Source organism: Oncorhynchus masou, chromosome 11 (assembly GCF_036934945.1).
Source record: "Oncorhynchus masou masou isolate Uvic2021 chromosome 11, UVic_Omas_1.1, whole genome shotgun sequence".
NCBI classification, from domain to species: domain Eukaryota; kingdom Metazoa; phylum Chordata; class Actinopteri; order Salmoniformes; family Salmonidae; genus Oncorhynchus; species Oncorhynchus masou.
Window position 1 is genome coordinate 12,409,636 of NC_088222.1, and position 18,577 is coordinate 12,428,212.

At 45.1% G+C, this 18,577-nt stretch overlaps 1 protein-coding gene and 1 pseudogene across 1 annotated transcript in view; one reads left to right on the forward strand and one right to left on the reverse strand.

The window, feature by feature from the left end:
- Positions 1-2,003: 2,003 nt before the first annotated feature.
- On the forward strand, positions 2,004-12,528 carry LOC135548119 (ornithine decarboxylase antizyme 2-like; annotated as a pseudogene).
- Positions 12,529-15,209: 2,681 nt separating this feature from the next.
- LOC135548120 (E3 ubiquitin-protein ligase UHRF2-like) overlaps positions 15,210-18,577 on the reverse strand; it is a 43,839-nt gene continuing 40,471 nt past the window's right edge. Inside the window, exons 13-16 of the mRNA XM_064977410.1 lie at positions 18,320-18,542; positions 17,899-18,050; positions 17,536-17,634; positions 15,210-17,320 (exon numbers count right to left, since the gene is read on the reverse strand). Coding sequence (XP_064833482.1) covers positions 17,174-17,320; positions 17,536-17,634; positions 17,899-18,050; positions 18,320-18,542 — 621 coding nt within the window. The 3' untranslated portion in view covers positions 15,210-17,173. The remainder of the gene's footprint in view (positions 17,321-17,535; positions 17,635-17,898; positions 18,051-18,319; positions 18,543-18,577) is intronic.

Below are 18,577 nucleotides of genomic sequence, written 5' to 3' on the forward strand. Positions count from 1 at the left end.
CTGTACTAGCCCTCTGCCCCCTCTCTCCACTTCACTGAGTCTATTTTGACAATAAGCGAAGCCACACTGAGATAGCGAGACAGTGGTTTACCACTTCAGCCAGCCTCTGAGATGTCTGTAGGGGATCCTATTATGGCTGGTTTTGAGTGACAGTGTAATCCATTGCTCAAATATAAAACAAATGGTTTCATAGAACATAACTGACATGACAATTAATGTTGCCAGAACACGTCAAGCCTGATACAGGTGTTTGTGATGCAAGGCTGACACCTAGTGGTCAACATGACGTGTTACATGTAGGCTCTACAGCAGTTAAATGACCGCAAGCAGCTGACTTGCTCAACATCTCAGCAGGGCCCCCAAGTATTAGAGCTGAGATGATTATAAACTGTAGCTCGTCATGTCAGCGTCCAAAATGGCAAACTATTCCCTTAATAGTGTACTCTATCCAAAAGTCTCTGGTTAAAAATAGTGCACTATATAGGGAATGGGGTACCATTTGGTTCATTTTTTTATTTAACATTTATCTAACCAGGCAAGTCAGTTAAGAACAAATTATTATTTACAATGATGGCCTACCGTGGCCAAACCCTAAACCGAAGGACGCTGGGCAAATTGTGTGCCACCCTATGGGACTCCCAATCCTGGCCAGTTGTGATATAACCTGGAATCAAACCAGGGTCTGTAGTGACACCTCTAGCACTGAGATGCAGTGCCTTAGACCACTGCGCCACTCAGGGGCCCACCTATAATTACAATAATAGTCTGGCATTTTTAATTGGAGTGGGGGGGGGCGCTATAGACAATTTAAGGAAACGAATCAGTCTAAATTTCTCTCAATAGGGTTCACATTCCAATACCAGACTGTCTACCGGTACTATAAATCATAATCCAGATTAGATGTGGCAATTTGTATAAAGTCAAGCCAGTTGTTTTGTCACCATTCAACTGAGTTATGTATTAAAGTTATGGGGGGGGGGGGCTATGGACAATTTAAGGAAACGAATCAGTCTAAATTTCTCTCAATAGGGTTCACATTCCAATACCAGACTGTCTACCGGTACTATAAATCATAATCCAGATTAGATGTGGCAATTTGTATAAGGTCCAGCCAGTTGCTTTGTCACCATTCAACTGAGTTATGTATTAAAGTTATGTTTAACTCCATGGTAAAAGGTCACTGGGTTCATCTTGTGCTAAATTCATATCCAATTTAGGGAATTCCTTACTCTGTCCCTGGTAATAGCGTTCAAGATAAATAGATTTAAAAATATATATATATTTAACCAGGCAAGTCAGTTAAGAACAAATTCTTATTTTCAATGATGGCCTAGGAGCAGTGGGTTAACTGCCTGTTCAGGGGCAGAACGACAGATTTGTACCTTGTCAGCTCGGGGATTTGAACTTGCAACCTTCCGGTTACTAGTCCAACACTCTAACCAGATACTCCTTAAAGCTAAAGTTTACCCACCAGACAGACAGACAGTGGTATTTATAGCCAGGTAAACAAGCCAATGCTATATCCTCATCCCCAAAAGATAAACCTGCTTGGCAAGAACGTGCATGTAGCCTATTGAAGTCTCTGCAGTTCACTGGGTTCATGGAGACGTGTTTTTATGGCAAAGTGAAAGTGTTATTTTATATTGCAGGGGAGGCTAGAGTAAAAATGTGTAAATCTACACAAATATGTAGCGTACTAAAGTTTAAATAGGCAATAATATGAATACGGCCTTTATTCATTAACCCATTTCATTCCCACTGTATTCCTTTATTCACGTCTCTACAGACCTCTTAATAATTCAGTACATTTCAATGAAATGTAACTTAAGCTTGCATTATAATGTTGCATGGCGGCTTCAGATTCAACATTTCTTCCCTTGGTCACAAACATCAGACCTACTGTCTGTCTTTGTTGTTAGTTTGCTGGCTTTGGTACTTTTCCACTTGCACAGAAGACGCCCCCACGAAGCTATCTTCACCTCTAGCTACGTATCGCTTGTTTCCCTCTACGTAGCTCGGGGCTCATTTAGCTTGAGTTCAGCACCGATCGGGCTTTATTACTCAGCCGACCATTGCAGTGAGCAGTCAGAAGCCCGTCGTGTCTCTACCCGAGGCCGGATGGTAAAATCCAACCTCCAGCGGATCTTAAACAGTCATTGCTTTGCTCGCGAGAAAGAAGGAAAACCACAGTGCTTTACGACCATGGCGGATTTAAGTAATAGTATTTGTGACATGATTGGCAAGTAAGTGGAGACAGACAGCAAAGTCAAGTGGGGGATGGTAGCTAGCAATTGTTTTCAGTGACGAGGAAGTAGCTACGAATATAAACTGGGGATTTAATTTACTATGTCACAAAATACCCACAACTGGTTAAAGAAGTAATCTATGAAAAATATCCAGAATGAATTAGGAAATAATTAAATTGTTTCAAGTTGGTCCTCTTCCTTCGTATGGTGCTAAACTAGCTTAGCTACGTAACATAAATAAATGGTTTAGGGTTTTCTATGTTTCAATGGTTGCCAATGACGCCTCGTTTATAGCTATATAAGATGAGTTAACGTTAGATTGTTGGCATAGTACCTAGGCTAACTCTTTCCACCTGAAAGCATAACGTTAGTAGCTATAGCATTAACATAGTCAGGTAGCTAGTTGGCTGGTGTATGAGATAACAGGGCACAAATGAAACCCATTTAGAATGGCTCGTCGTTTCACCGATGAACTTTAAAAACAGAAGAAAAACATTTCCCTTTCCATTGTAATGTGGGGAATCTGCATCCATGATAGTTGCGTTTATCTTTAATCACATCACACTTGATTATTTAATAAGGCCTCAGTGACGCAACAATATTCGTTTCTCCATCTTGACATCACAAAGACGTTTACATTGTAACATTACGTCATTATACTATTTTTCCCTCAAAATGATACAACATTATTGTAATTGCTGGGCATCATAATGTCTCAGTATTGTTGAGTTGGAGTTTATCTGACCCGCTTGCTTACAGCTGGATTCGGGTCTGACAGGCTTCCGGTTTAGATTGAAACACCAAGTAGCCCCCGAGAGAGACTATATATACACACACATATGTGGACACCCCTTCAAATGAGTGGATTCAGCTATTGCAGCCACACCCGTTGCTAACAGGTGTATAAAATCAAGCACCCAGCCATTCAATCTCCATACACAAACATTGGCAGTAGAATGGCCTCACTGAAGAGCTGTCACTTTCAACGTAGCACCTTCATAGGATGCCACCTTTCCAACAAGTCAGTTTGTCAAGTTTCTACCCTGCTAGAGCTGCCCCGGTCAATTGTAAGTTATGGTGAAGTGGAAACTTCCAGGGGCAACAATGGCTCAGCCGCAAAGTGGTAGGCCACACAAGCTCACAGAACGGAACCGCACAATAGGCCCAGTGCCGTTAGGGTTTGGCTGTGGTAGGCCGTCATTGAGAAATAGTTAAATAAAGGTTAAATAAGTTTGGCGGAGGAGGGAAAATGATCTGGGGCTGTTTTTCATGGTTTGTGCTAGGCCCCTTAATCCCATTGAAGGGAAATCTTAATGTTACGCCATACCATGACATTCTAAACGATTCGGTGCTTCCAATTTTGTGGGAACAGTTTGGGGAAGGCCCTTTTCTCTTTCAGCATGACTAGTCCCCCGTGCACAAAACGAGGTCCATAAAGAAATTGTTTGTTGAGATCGGTGTGGAAGAACTTGACTGGCCTGCACAGAGCCCTGACCTCAACCCCATCAAACACCTTTGGTATGCCAACTGCGAGCCAGGCCTAATCACCCAACATCAGTGCCAGACCTCACTAATGCTCATGTGGCTGAATGGAAGCAAGTCCCCGCAGCAATGATCCAACATCTAGTGGGAAAACCTTCCCAGAAGGATGGAGGCTGTTATTGCAGCAAAGGGGGACCAACTCCATATTAATGCCTGTAATTTTGGAATGAGATGTTTAACGACCAGGTGTCCACATACTTTTGGTCATGTAGTGTATGCCTCGGAAAACCTACCTCAATCCGGGGATGAGAAATGTGTTGTACTCCGAATTGTTCCATTTATCCCAACTGTTACACCGATAAGATTGAATGCTTTCGTCCTCATGCTAGCTAGCAGTAGCCACAGCAGCTGTAATGGAATGGCATGTCAGAGCTGAGTGGCTTACACTGCCATTCCAAATGACTGCTGTGATTCTGCTTCCCAGCATGATGATGAAAAGGGCAGTTTTCCATTCAATCTTCTGTGTAATATTTGGATTAACGGGACACTTTGGATTACAATGAATTTCTCATCCCCGGATTGAGGTATGTTTTCTGAGTCGTATCTTGTGCTGGCTCCTCTGTCTTCCAAAGGGAATCCTGTCTGACCCTAGTGCAGCTGTAAGTAAGCCGGTCGGATCTACTGGCTACCAACCCTTATGAAACAAATATCTACATGGGATGAATTCATTATTCCATGTAGTAGGTTATATTTTTTTACTTCTAGCGATCATTGTCAGGTTTTAGGGTCACATAGTTTTAATCATAGGTAATCAGGTAGAGGCGTAGTTTAGATTGTGCACGTTTTTTTCCTCCTTGTGATGCCTTCCTGTCGAGATTCAATTCAGCCTCATCAGATGTTCCCTGACGGGGATTCTGCAACCCGCTGTGGCGTTGACCAATGAATTTACGTTTACTGACATATGATGGCGGATGTGTTTGTGGATCTTGTTTTGCCTTGGATGAATACATTCCGTTTTGACAGGAAACCTGGCCCTATTGGGCCATGATATTATGTGCTTACTAATACCCAGATTCTGATCACAATTATGAAGGAAGAGCTGATGCTATAACACATACAAAAAAATATAGTACGGTTTTTCATGGGAGGTTTAAACTCACACAAGCTGTGTATTGCATCCACTTTCCTGGCCCATCTCACTGCAGTGAGCTTTGTAGCGCACATCATTGTTTTCAGACACCCACTCCAGCATCCCTGGCTGTCCCTTAGCCTGTCCTACTAATCAACTCCTGTCCTGTTAGCTTGTCAGCCTGTTGCACTAAATAAATACACTCGGCAACACAAGTGTAAGAATCACATACGTTTTGGAAGTCCTATTGTTGTATTGAAACGGTTTTTTTAAACCACTAATTCAACCACAGGTCCAGGTTTATTTACACCAATACATGTGCCACAATGGAGCACTTTGTCAGTTTCTAACAAAGCGAGAGTAAACATGTTGTCCTTCACAAGTGATGCAGCGCCGCCCCCTTGGGCCAATTGCGTGTGACGAACATTTGAGTTATCGTATCCATTATATTAACCAGATACTCAAGTGACCGCTATATAACAATGAGAACAAATATCTTCAAAAATGAAAGGCATTTATCGTGGGTACCAGTCCCTTCAGCAATTCCATGTCATGTGCCAAAGCAAAACATGCCACCTGCTGGAGAAGACAGATTTTGGGGCCAGTTATCCCTCTTGCTTCTCTTCTTCCGCTCTGTTGTGACTCTCAAATTTCAGTTAATTACTATAGCTCCCATCTTTGGCCAATCAGTGTAATTTTGTAAATGACAAGACTCGTCATTCACGTTTTGTGAAAATCGAGCCAGTGCTTTTCTGAGATATGGCGTGTGACTAACGGATGGACCGAGACCGATCCACAGTCCCATCCCTGATTTCATCGCTGGGGACAATAAAGAAAACTCAATTGCAGGATAGGATAGTAATAAGAACGTGAGGAAAACCAGCCCCACCTCCTACGTTGTTGTGTTGAGCCTAGAAACATACGGGAATGGATTTCTTTAGGCTCTGTTTCCTTTGGGTTTAGAAATACAATGGAGAACCGGTGACAATGAAATGTGAAAGTTAGCGTAAACAAACCTCTGTTTCTCCCTCATCCCTTCTAGCCGGTCCCTGCTGAAGTAGTATCCGTGGGCCTAACCCCCCACTCCCTCCCTCTCTCTGTGTGTGTGTGTGTGTGTGTGTGTGTGTGTGTGTGTGTGTGTGTGTGTGTGTGTGTGGCCAGTCTTTCCCTCCACTGTAGTAGTTCCCGTGGTCCAGGGCCTCTGTGGTGCTCCTGATGCCCCTCTCCCACCCCTGAAGATCCCAGGTGGGCGAGGTAATGGTCAACGGGATCACACTTCTTCATCTCGGCCGCTCGACTCCGTGAGTACATCAACCCTCACATACACGACCTGCTTGTTAAATGCAATACTTACATAATGCTCCGCTGCATCAAGCACACTCGTCACATACTACAAAGAAATATTGTTGGGAGGTTATATTTTCAGGTGCCAACTTATTCCATTTGACATTTACGTGTTAGTCATTTAGCAGACGCTCTTATACAGAGCCACTTACAGGAGCAATTAGGGTTAACTGTCTTGCTCAAGGGCGCATCGAAAGATTTTTCTCCCCCCCCCCCACCGAGTCGGCTCAGGGATTCGAACCAGCGCCCTTTCGGTTACTGGCCCAATGCTCTTACCCACTAGGCTTCCTGCCACCCTAAGTTTGTCGTCTCATATATGTACTCTGAATGAAATACACAGGGCCTATAGCTAGTATGTGATCGTCGTACTATATTCTAATGTCGTGAATAGGCTACTTGGTCCTTGGGGGAGGGGTAGTAAACAGCTGGTAATTTCACTTCTGTGTTTTGTTAACGCCTCTATTCTCCAGGTTTCATTGTTACATATCCTGTTATCTAGTGCGTAGCTTTCATTATGGGTGTCACATAAGTTTACACTACTGCACTCTGACTGCAATCTTTTTTGGGAAGGGTTTAGAGTGCACTACGTTTGACTAGAGCCGTATAATAGGGAATAGGGTGCCATTTTGGAACACATACACAACAAAACAAAACAGGCAACAGTTACACACAGGTCGTTGTCATTCACTCAGTGTTCAAAACAACCTGACATTTCAGGAAGGAATGAGAGAGAAACTCTTGTTTTCATGGTGATGCCATGGCCACATCCTGTCATGTGATGTCTCTGTTAGCTGTCTGTGTGAAATGACAGGGGAGTCTGTACAACACAAGGCTGATATTGTTGACAGACATGCAGACTCACTCTCTCTGCTACTACCATGTCCTATTGCAGTGTGCAGGCTCACTCTCTCTGCTACTACCATGTCCTATTGCAGTGTGCAGGCTCACTCTCTCTGCTACTACCATGTCCTATTGCAGTGTGCAGGCTCACTCTCTCTGCTACTACCATGTCCTATTGCAGTGTGCAGGCTCACTCTCTCTGCTACTACCATGTCCTATTGCAGTGTGCAGGCTCACTCTCTCTGCTACTACCATGTCCTATTGCAGTGTGCAGGCTCACTCTCTCTGCTACTACCATGTCCTATTGCAGTGTGCAGGTTGACCGACAGACTACAAATGACAGTCGCGTACTGGTACTGTATAGGAAAGATCCCATCACCCTCTACTGACTATGATTCATTAGTAATTATTTGGTTGACTAGCAAGCCCTTCTTGAAAGGCTATTACATGAACTGAGGGCATAAAACAGGAATAATTCCCCCCCGGGTCAGTGGAGACCCATGAGACCTCCAGCGTAAGATCTAGCAACCTTTCAGAACCACTGTCTGGACTGGCTGGTTCTGGGATCCCGCCGTTCTCCACTGATGTGAGTTGTTATGTCCCCAGCTCAAGGAATAGCCTTCGGGCCACCTTGAAATTAGACTCACTGGCCTCATTTGGACAGTTTAGATTGAGTTTAAGGGAGGTGATATGTTTGTTTTGATTCGTCGTGTCTATTATTTATTGTCTGTTCATGTTCACAGGGCTCCCTGGTCTCAATGGTGACTCACCCAGTATTAAAAAAATAATACATTTAAAACAGTGAACTTGTCCAACACAGCTATTCCCTTTCTATTGAAACGGTGTGCTCTAGTGAACACAACCATGAAGTTGTCTTTAATCATTAACGTTCCTTCTGTTTCCTTCCATTTTGGTTTTCCAGAACTTGACGGTGACAGCAGAGCCGGCGGGGAACGGTCGCCCCGGGATACTCCACTTCCAGAGCCGCCTCACTGTTTCCAGGGTGATCAACTGGGACGCGGTGCTGAGTGGGAATGCTCTGTATGTGGAGATACCCATAGACCCCCTCCCCGAGGGCAGCAAGGAGAGGTGAGGACAGGGAGAGAACCATAGAACCCCCCTCCCCGAGGGCAGCAAGGAGAGAACCATAGACCCCCTCACCGAGGGCAGCAAGGAGAGAACAATAGACCCCCTCACCGAGGGCAGCAAGGAGAGAACCATAGACCCCCTCACCGAGGGTAGCAAGGAGAGGTGAGGACAGGGAGGGAACCATAGACCCCCTCCCCGAGGGCAGCAAGGAGAGGTGAGGACAGGGAGAGAACCATAGAACCCCTCCCCGAGGGCAGCAAGGAGAGGTGAGGACAGGGAGATACCCATAGACCCCCTCCCCGAGGGCAGCAAGGAGAGGTGAGGACAGGGAGATACCCATAGACCCCCTCCCCGAGGGCAGCAAGGAGAGGTGAGGACAGGGAGAGAACCATAGACCCCCCTCCCCGAGGGCAGCAAGGAGAGGTGAGGACAGGGAGAGAACCATAGACCCCCTCCCCGAGGGCAGCAAGGAGAGGTGAGGACAGGGAGAGAACCATAGACCCCCTCCCCGAGGGCAGCAAGGAGAGGTGAGAACAGGGAGAGAACCATAGACCCCCCCCCTATCAGGGTATATTTTATTTATTTTTTACCCCTTTTTCTCCTCAATTTCATGGTATCCAATATGGTAGTTAGTCTCATCACTGAAACTCCCCTACGGACTCGGGAGAGGCGAAGGCCGAGAGCCTTGCGTCCTCCGAAACACGACCCAACCAAGGCGCACTGTTTCTTGACAGAATGCCTGCTAAACCCGGAAGCCAGCCTCACCAATGTGTCGGAGGAAACACCATACACCTAGTGACCATGTCAGCGTGCAATGCGCCCGGCCCGCCACAGGAGTCGCTAGTCTGCGACGCGCCACCACATGGGTTTCCCGGTCGGGGCTGGCAGCGACAGAGCCTGGACTCGAACCCAGAATCTCTAGTGGCACAGCGATGCAGGGCCTTAGCCCACTGCGCCACTCAGGAGCCCCTCTATCAGGGTGACTCTGGACATTTGACCGGCAACATTTTAATTTACTGGGCATTTGAGAAGATTACCGGGCCCATATGCATTGGGTGCGTAACCTGATTAAGGTGTCCACCCACGCTGCTCAGAATTACAGTAATCATATTTACATTATGGTCATTTATATTAACAGAACATACAAGTCGAGAATGCAACGATACGCTGTACTTCATACCGAATTCCGATGTGTACTTTGAAGATGTTCAAAGAACTGTCCACATTTAGTTTTCCTCAGATAAGATGAGTAACAAACCGCTAAATCACTAGCCTGTCAATCTACTATCCCCCATAGTTAAAAAGTTGACCTATTCTATTGGTCAGTTTATCAAGAAAAAATATCCTATTCAAAACAGACTCTGGGACAGTTGTGGGAATATGGATCCCTAATTCATAGAACCAGTTGGCCTAAGCTACATAAACATTCAAAATAAACATTAAAAAACGATGAGTCTGATGCAACAGATCAGAACGTTTATCTTAAAATGTTGATAAACTATTTCTTCACATAAGTGCACAAGGCAGTAGGCTCTGCACAAATGTTCGTTCCATAATGCAATTAGCAGGAAAACACTTGTCTAAAGGGCACTGCACATGCGAGCGGTTTCATGTGACAGAGATGAAAATATCAGTTTGAAATTTAGGGGAGGAGATCTAATAGGCTACTTTGAAGCAAGAGATGTGCCTCATATGTATGGAAACGTTCAGGTTTCAAACAATTAAGTATATATATTTTTCAAAGTGCGTACTTGCCTTCAGCTCATTGCAACGTGACGTTGCAGTTTGAGATGCTGCGCTGGTTGACAGATTTTCTGCTCTAAGGCTCTATCTGTACGGTGTGCGAATATACAGTACACACACCAATTTAATTCCACTAAATTATGCAAATTAACCTATAGACCAATAAGCATGACCAGTCAAATGTATTTCCATCAATCAGCATTTCAATGTTTTTTTCCCTTTCTCGCGGACAATTGGCCGGTTGTCAAATGTATTTATCCTGCTATTACCAGCTAATGGAAAAGCTGATACCTTTGGAACCCGCTCCCGAGGAGAGGACCATGTGTGGCTGAGGGAGAGGCGGTGTAGATCTTTAGAATTGGTGTTTAGTCATCCAAGTTAATATCTCTTTCTTGCGCTCTCTCTCTCCTCTCTCCTCTCCTCTCCTCTCTGTCTCTCTCCTCTCTGTCTCTCCCATATCTGTCTCTCTCATCTCTGTCTCTCTCATCTCTGTCTCTCTCATCTCTGTCTCTCTCATCTCTGTCTCTCTCCTCTCTGTCTCTCTCTCCTCTCTGTCCCTCTCTCCTCTGTCTCTCTCTCCTCTGTCTCTCTCTCCTCTCTCTGTCTCTCTCTCTCCTCTGTGTCTGTCTCTCTCTCCTCTGTGTCTGTCTCTCTCTCCTCTCTGTCTGTCTCTCTCTCCTCTCTGTCTGTCTCTCTCCTCTCTGTCTGTCTCTCTCCTCTCTGTCTGTCTGTCTCTCTCTCCTCTGTCTCTCTCTCCTCTGTCTCTCTCCTCGCTCTGTCTCTCTCGCTCTGTCTCTCTCGCTCTGTCTCAACAGTTTTGCGGCTCTCCTGGAGTATGCAGAAGAAGATCTTAAAGTTTTCCGCGTGTTTGTCTGCTTTTACAAGAACAGAGATGATCGTGGTACGTATAACAGTCCTATTTTAAAACGTATTCCTACACCAAACCCACTGTTTCAATAGAGAAGCACATCCCAACTGTGGATTTCTTTCTTCTTTTCCAAACACTGTTTGGTAGATCGTTTGCTCACTAGGAGCTAAAAGGAATACGTCAAGTGAGTCCAACAATTATATTGACAGAGGTCATGTTGTTTTGTTGTTATTTCTAATGTGTTTCTCTTCACAGCTAAACTTGTGCGCACATTCAGCTTTCTGGGCTTTGAGATAGTGAAACCGGGCCATGCCGTTGTCCCACCTCGACCTGACGTTTTCTTCATGGCCTACAACTTCGACAGGGACTCTTCCTCCGACGAGGATTAGCTCTGACCCCTGTGGGGTGTTCCAGGAAGCAGAATCATCATATTAGCCTGTTAACTTTTGATAAGCAGTCAAATCTCTTGATTTTTGTTTGAAAGTTTAACTTCAATAATGGGTTTGTTGGTTGTCAAGTCAGTCATACAAAGTCTATATTTCTAGGAATGATTAAATTAATTCAGAATGTTTAGTTATGACAGTTGGATGTCTAAGTAACACATTGATCCTGCTTTCTGGAAGAGCCGTGCCTAGCCTGCATCCCAAATAATGAAAACTGCCATTTTCGCTATTGTCTCACTAACAGTTTCAATGAAGAGATGGTTCAGTCAGACTGACGTCTGAAAGCCAGACTGTGATGACCACAATTGTGAAGTGAAGCAGTTGTGAAAGGGAGCAATTTCAGTTTGGATCCAGGCTAACCCCTGCCCCCTACCCTACCCTCTCCTGTGCCCCAGCCAATCGACCACCTGACCCAAGTGCTTACAGCCTTCCATGCTTTGTGTCAAAGGAAGTGGATGATTAGGATGTGTATCCCCTAGTTTCACAGCTCAGCTGATATTTGTTAAATTCTTCAGTTCGGTTTCGTTGGTATTTTGTTCCAACACTTCAGAGGGAACCATGTTTTTTAAGGACTTTGAGAATATTGCAATTCTGTTGTCATCAATCAATTGTCTATTGCTATTTTTTGTTCTTTATTCTTGTTGCTAAAAAAGATGGAGGACTCGTTGTTATTTCTTAAATGTACAAAAACAGGTTGTCAGAATTACACTTTGGTACTCCAACTTTTAATTTGATTGGCTAAGATATACCGTAGTCATTGAAATAAGAGCATAAGCTTTTATTTAATTGGCTATATTCAATATAATCTTTTTATTTCATTGGTTAAGATTTTTTTTTTAAACAATGTCAGCCCCACCTTTAATCTGACAATTGTTTAGATATAAAGGCACTCGATCTTCTGAAAATGTTGTAATGATGTGTGTAAACATTACTTTTGAGCAAAAACTGCCCCGATATTGGTACTTCATGGCTGGATAATAGCTCTTTAGACTAGAAGCGTGTGTTGGAGAGCACAGGTGAATGCTGTTTTGTGTGACTGGTTTGGGTGCATTTGTGATAAATATGTAATATGATGGGTGAATTGGTACAAAGCTAAAAAGAAAAAAAAATAGAGGGGGGGGGAATCCAAAGTGCTTTTGCTTTTCTGTCTCGATACCTGAACATTATTGTAGAGCATCGTTTGGATACATGTGTTGTGATGTCTGATGGGATATTTGGACTAGCATTCCTTTGAACTTTTTTTTTATTTTAAATTCAAAATTGTTTATAAGTTTGATGTGCATCTTGCATAGTGGTACCTATTGTGCTTCTGTGACAATAAAATTAAGAAAAATGCAAGTCTCATCATGACACCGTATGTGGCCTGTTTTACATGGCGCACTGTTGAAGACGCCTGTGGTGGCCAGTCTGTAGCCATGCCCCGGGGCAAGGACGCACAGGTTCTCATTTTAGACGTTTACCATCAGGGTAGTACGCTAGTTACTGACGTGTCAGTATTTCTGCGAAGTAAGGATACAGGTGGAACAGATTGTTAGTTATGACTGGATAAACTGTTTTCAGCTCAGATACAGTACGCGTAAATATTCTCAGAGGACTAGCAATGCTATTATCCCTGATCTGTAATTGATTGAATTCAGGGGTGCGTTATGGATTCTATGGCTGTCTGCACTCCAATTCTCTACCCTTTGCACTCGTACACTCCCCTTCGTGGATTTAAAAGCAATGGATTGGCGTGAGGAATATGGTGGAAAGACCCACCAGCCATGCGTACACTTCTGGAGAAGGGTAGGGAATAGGAACGCATTCCGAGTCATGTTATTAAACGAGGCTATTGGGGGACTGACAAGTGTAATAAGATGTTAGTCCACCAGGGAACGCTCCATCTTTCATGATGACACCAGGATATTCCCTGTTCTGTTATAACCTGCACCATTTTGTATGTATGGCATTAGTTTCACATGCAGAATCCAGGGGTGCTCAGCTCAGTAGGTAGAGTGTCCGGCTCTACTAATCAGCTCAGCAGATACAGGACCCGGCTCTACTAATCAGCTCAGTAGGTACAGGACCCGGCTCTACTAATCAGCTCAGTAGGTACAGGACCCGGCTCTACTAATCAGCTCAGTAGGTGCAGGACCCGGCTCTACTAATCAGCTCAGTAGGTGCAGGACCCGGCTCTACTAATCAGCTCAGTAGGTGCAGGACCCGGCTCTACTAATCAGCTCAGTAGATAGTAGGTGCAGGACCCTGCTCTACTAATCAGCTCAGTAGGTACAGGACCCGGCTCTACTAATCAGCTCAGTAGGTACAGGACCCGGCTCTACTAATCAGCTCAGTAGATAGTAGGTACAGGACCCGGCTCTACTAATCAGCTCAGTGGGTACAGGACCCGGCTCTACTAATCAGCTCAGTAGGTACAGGACCCGGCTCTACTAATCAGCTCAGTAGGTACAGGATCCGGCTCTACTAATCAGCTCAGTAGGTGCAGGACCCGGCTCTACTAATCAGCTCAGTAGGTGCAGGACCCGGCTCTACTAATCAGCTCAGTAGGTGCAGGACCCGGCTCTACTAATCAGCTCAGTAGATAGTAGGTGCAGGACCCTGCTCTACTAATCAGCTCAGTAGGTACAGGACCCGGCTCTACTAATCAGCTCAGTAGGTACAGGACCCGGCTCTACTAATCAGCTCAGTAGGTACAGGACCCGGCTCTACTAATCAGCTCAGTAGGTACAGGACCCGGCTCTACTAATCAGCTCAGTAGGTGCAGGACCCGGCTCTACTAATCAGCTCAGTAGGTACAGGACCCGGCTCTACTAATCAGCTCAGTAGGTACAGGACCCGGCTCTACTAATCAGCTCAGTAGGTACAGGACCCGGCTCTACTAATCAGCTCAGTAGATAGTAGGTACAGGACCCGGCTCTACTAATCAGCTCAGTGGGTACAGGACCCGGCTCTACTAATCAGCTCAGTAGGTACAGGACCCGGCTCTACTAATCAGCTCAGTGGGTACAGGACCCGGCTCTACTAATCAGCTCAGTGGGTACAGGACCCGGCTCTACTAATCAGCTCAGTAGGTGCAGGACCCGGCTCTACTAATCAGCTCAGTAGGTACAGGACCCGGCTCTACTAATCAGCTCAGTAGGCTCAGGGCCCGGCTCTACTAATCAGCTCAGTAGGCTCAGGGCCCGGCTCTACTAATCAGCTCAGTAGATAGTAGGTGCAGGACCCGGCTCTACTAATCAGCTCAGTAGGTGCAGGACCCGGCTCTACTAATCAGCTCAGTAGGTGCAGGACCCGGCTCTACTAATCAGCTCAGTAGGTGCAGGACCCGGCTCTACTAATCAGCTCAGTAGATAGTAGGTGCAGGACCCGGCTCTACTAATCAGCTCAGTAGGTGCAGGACCCGGCTCTACTAATCAGCTCAGTAGGTACAGGACCCGGCTCTACTAATCAGCTCAGTAGGTACAGGACCCGGCTCTACTAATCAGCTCAGTCGGTAGGTATGTGTAAAAGGAGGCCCCCTATACATCATCATTCTCTGACTCACTCCTACATGACCTAAGTAATGTATAGAGACGGGGATCTTTATAGAGTGCCTAAATTTACCTCTTTCCACTGTCCTTTTGTTTGGGTCTTATATCAATCTGGGAGGCCCATACCGAGTCTGAAACCAATGTTTCAGGTGAGGCTAGCGGAGGCTTGGTCCCAGATCCATTTGTACCTCCTGGCCAACTCCTATGATCGTTGTCTACACCAGTTTTTCCCCAACTCCAGTCCTGCAGGACACCCAACAGAAGACAATGTTGTCGTAGCCCCAGACCAATTCACCTGATTCAATTCATTAAGGGCTTGATGCTTAGTTGATCAGTTGAATCAGGTGTGCTTGTCCGAGGCTTCAACGTGTGCTGTTGGGTGTACTGGAGGACTGGAGTTGGGATACACTGATCTACAGCACAAAACAGAACTGGGACCAGGCTAAGTCCACTTTCCTCCTCTAATGTGAAGGAAACTAAACAGGCAAGTTGTTGTTTTCTGGAATCAAAATATTTAATTAGGTACATATCAAGTATCATTATACCATGTATAAAATTTCAGATCACAATATGAAGCAATGAAACTCTTCATTCAGGCTGACACAGCAGCAGGTAAAGTTTGCCACAAAAATAACTACAGATTAAAATAGAATAGGCAACTAAAATGATAGAAAAATGGCATACGTTGTAGTATAGGAAATGATAGACATCACTTTTTTTTATTTTCAACATATTTTCTTTTTAACAAGTACAATAAAAACAGAGAACATTAATGCTGAAGCGAAGCATCCACTTGACGTCTAGAGAACTGTTAGTACTGTAGTCCACGGTAGGGGTCGGTACGGTACAAGACGGGGGGGCAGGTAGGGTTGCAAAAGTTTCTCAAATGCTTTCCAGAAATCCCTGTTGGAAGGAGTCCTGGATTTCCTGCTTTCCTCCCCCCTGATTCCGTGAATCTTTCAACCAGGATTTCTGGAAAACCTGGGAATTTTGGAAAGTTACCGGAATTTTGCAACCCTAGGGACAGAGGGGGGCGAAGAGAAGCTCAAAGGAGGAGGACACAATTAGCTTGCCAGTCAATACAGAAGAACATTTCTGTTTTGTATATAAAGCACTTTGAGCAGTAGGTAGGAAGGAAGTAATAAACATCACAGTTTGCTGCTTTAGAGACCATAGCATTATTTAAACCATTTTGCATTTGCATGTCTTTAAAAAAATCCTGAAATATTTGAAAGAAAAAGAACATCACCACAAGAAGACAGACAAGGAACAGAGGAGAAAGGGAGGAACATCACCACAAGAAGACAGACAAGGAACAGAGCAGAAAGGGAGGAACATCTTTAAAGGTCCAACGCAGATTTTTTTTATCTCAAATATTCAAATCATTTCTAGGAAACAATTAAGCTAGCCTCGTACAAACCATCCTAGATATCCGTGTAGGGAAACAGAATGTGAACTCGCGAGACAAGGGTGGTTCATACAAGGCTACAACAAAGTACCTTACTGTGATTGTTTTTATTGAAAACAATCAAAAATAGCTCCTTATATAGTTGCTTGAGAAATAGCAATTTCTCAAGCAAGAACTTTGCTAGGACTGTCAGGGAGTGGTTTGAGTGCAGAAGGGAAAACAAAGCATTTGCTGTTATTGGCAGAGAGGTTTGGACCTCTTTCTTATTGGTCTATTAACTAATTTACCACATGGTGATGTCACCATGGAAGGCCAAACTCCATTCCACCAAAACAGGCTGAAATTTCAGGCAGTCTTTTCAAACAGCTCTTACATTAAAAGGCCATTATCATACTTTTCACAATTTCACAGTATTATTACAACCTCAGTGTGGAAATATATATAAAACAAGAAAATCTAGTTTTTGACTGCACTGGGCCTTTAAAAGGATGAACCCATTTGTGTCTAAAGATCAAATCGACCAGTAATAAAGAAATAACCTTTAACATTGTACACTACATTTCCCATCAACCCTCGCTCCTAGGTGGTAATCCCTGACCCCCTCTCATTGGAGGCTAAGTAGCGTTAGCATACTTAGAGACATATTCTCTACATGGCTATGGTTAGTATTAGCATCCTCTCTGGCTGTTCCTCACATGGACAGGTAGATGGCGATGAACTGATGAGTTCTGTGGACTGGGAATGTGGAAAATTAGAGAGGGAGGGAGAGAGGGAAATCATGGGGGGGGGGGGTTGGTACCTAGGGATGGGAACCCATTGGGGGTGTAGGGGCATGGTGCTCCAGGCTCTCCTGGGGCTTGGATGACTTCAGGCTGGTGACGTAAATGGGGACAGTCCAAGTCCAACAGGTGGGGTCAGTCCCCGCTGCCTAGGAGATGGAGGATGTGTATACACTATGTACCAATGTATGAATAAGTGTGTATGCCTATGTTTGTTTGTATGCATCATGGGTCTGTGTGTAACTGTTTGGGTAAGTGCAGGTGTCTTGTCCTCATCGGCCCTTGCTATAGCCAGGAAAGAACTGGTCCAGCAGCAGCTGTAGAGTCTTGTTTAGGACCATGTCGTAATCCTCCCCCAGGTCGTGGCGACAGGCAGGGCAGGTATACACCTCAGCACAGAACGACCGCTGGAGACAGGTCTGGGGTAGACCAGGAACAGACCGAGAATGCCACAGGTCAGTCAGAAGTCAAAGAACGACAACTCCTTAACTGTACAGTGACATATGGTCATTTCTAATTCTACACCTGTACCTTCATGTGTATGAAATCATAAAACCACAATCGGACAATAATCACTACATTTAAAATTCAGTTGAAACCTTGAACCCGACACACACAGTTTGTGGACACCAACCTTGCACACGTTGTGTGTACAGACGGTGGTGATGGGCTGGTAGGCGAGCTCCTGGCAGCAGACACACATAAACGTCTGTTCCACCTTCCTCAGGAAGTTCTAAAGAAACAGAGACAGGAAGTACAGGTACAGACATCACCATGGAAACCGTAGCTTCACATCCATCATAATAGTTGTTCCAGTAATATTAGTCTTAAATCAGAACTGTGTGTCGGTGTAATTTTGGTTGTATACAATTAATTAAGGGGACGGAGTTGTGAGCTGCTGTTGTGTTCGTTTAGATGCTGTTTGTGCTGTTGCCATGGCATCTGCTGTACTGTGCCTTGTTGCGTCATGGCATGTCGCATTGTGACCTTTACGTACCGGCCCCTCCTTGAGGTGTCCCATGGCCTCGTCCCAGTTCTTTCTGTTGGGCTGGTCTTCCTTTATGAGGCTTTGCTGCTGCTCTGTCAGTTGGAACGCCTCCTCCATCCTCTGACGCTTGGCTCGGGGCTCCGTCGATTCCTTACACACCTCTGAGAGACGCATACCAACACGCATTGTTTACGGATGCATGGACACATATCGTATGGGTAACATTTTATTTGACACCTTTAAAACACCTCCCGAAATGCTTTGGCGTATCTAGTTCTATATCCATTGGAAATGTCCCAGTTTCCCTAGCGGCAATTCCGCCCATGCATACATAGCAGTGCACCAGATATAAACTGTACACCTAAAGGTAACAAAAACCCATCTCTCTTCTGTCTCTGGCCTATATCCCTAGCGGCGTCTCAACAGGTACCTGTCTCCTGACTGCCATTACTCTGTGACTGGTCTGTACCCTCCATGGGCTTCTCTTCCTCCTCTTCCTCTTCTTCATCCTCCTCCTCCTTCACCTTCTTCTTCAGAGGTTGTAGCCGCGGCCGGCCCCGTCCAGGGTGCTTCTTGCTCCTGCTGGACCCTGGCCGAGCATTAGCCTCCTTCTTGGTCTTGTTGGCCATGGCCTCCACGTAGCCTGGAGGATACTGTAGAGAAAAAGAGAGACAGATGAAAATAAAAT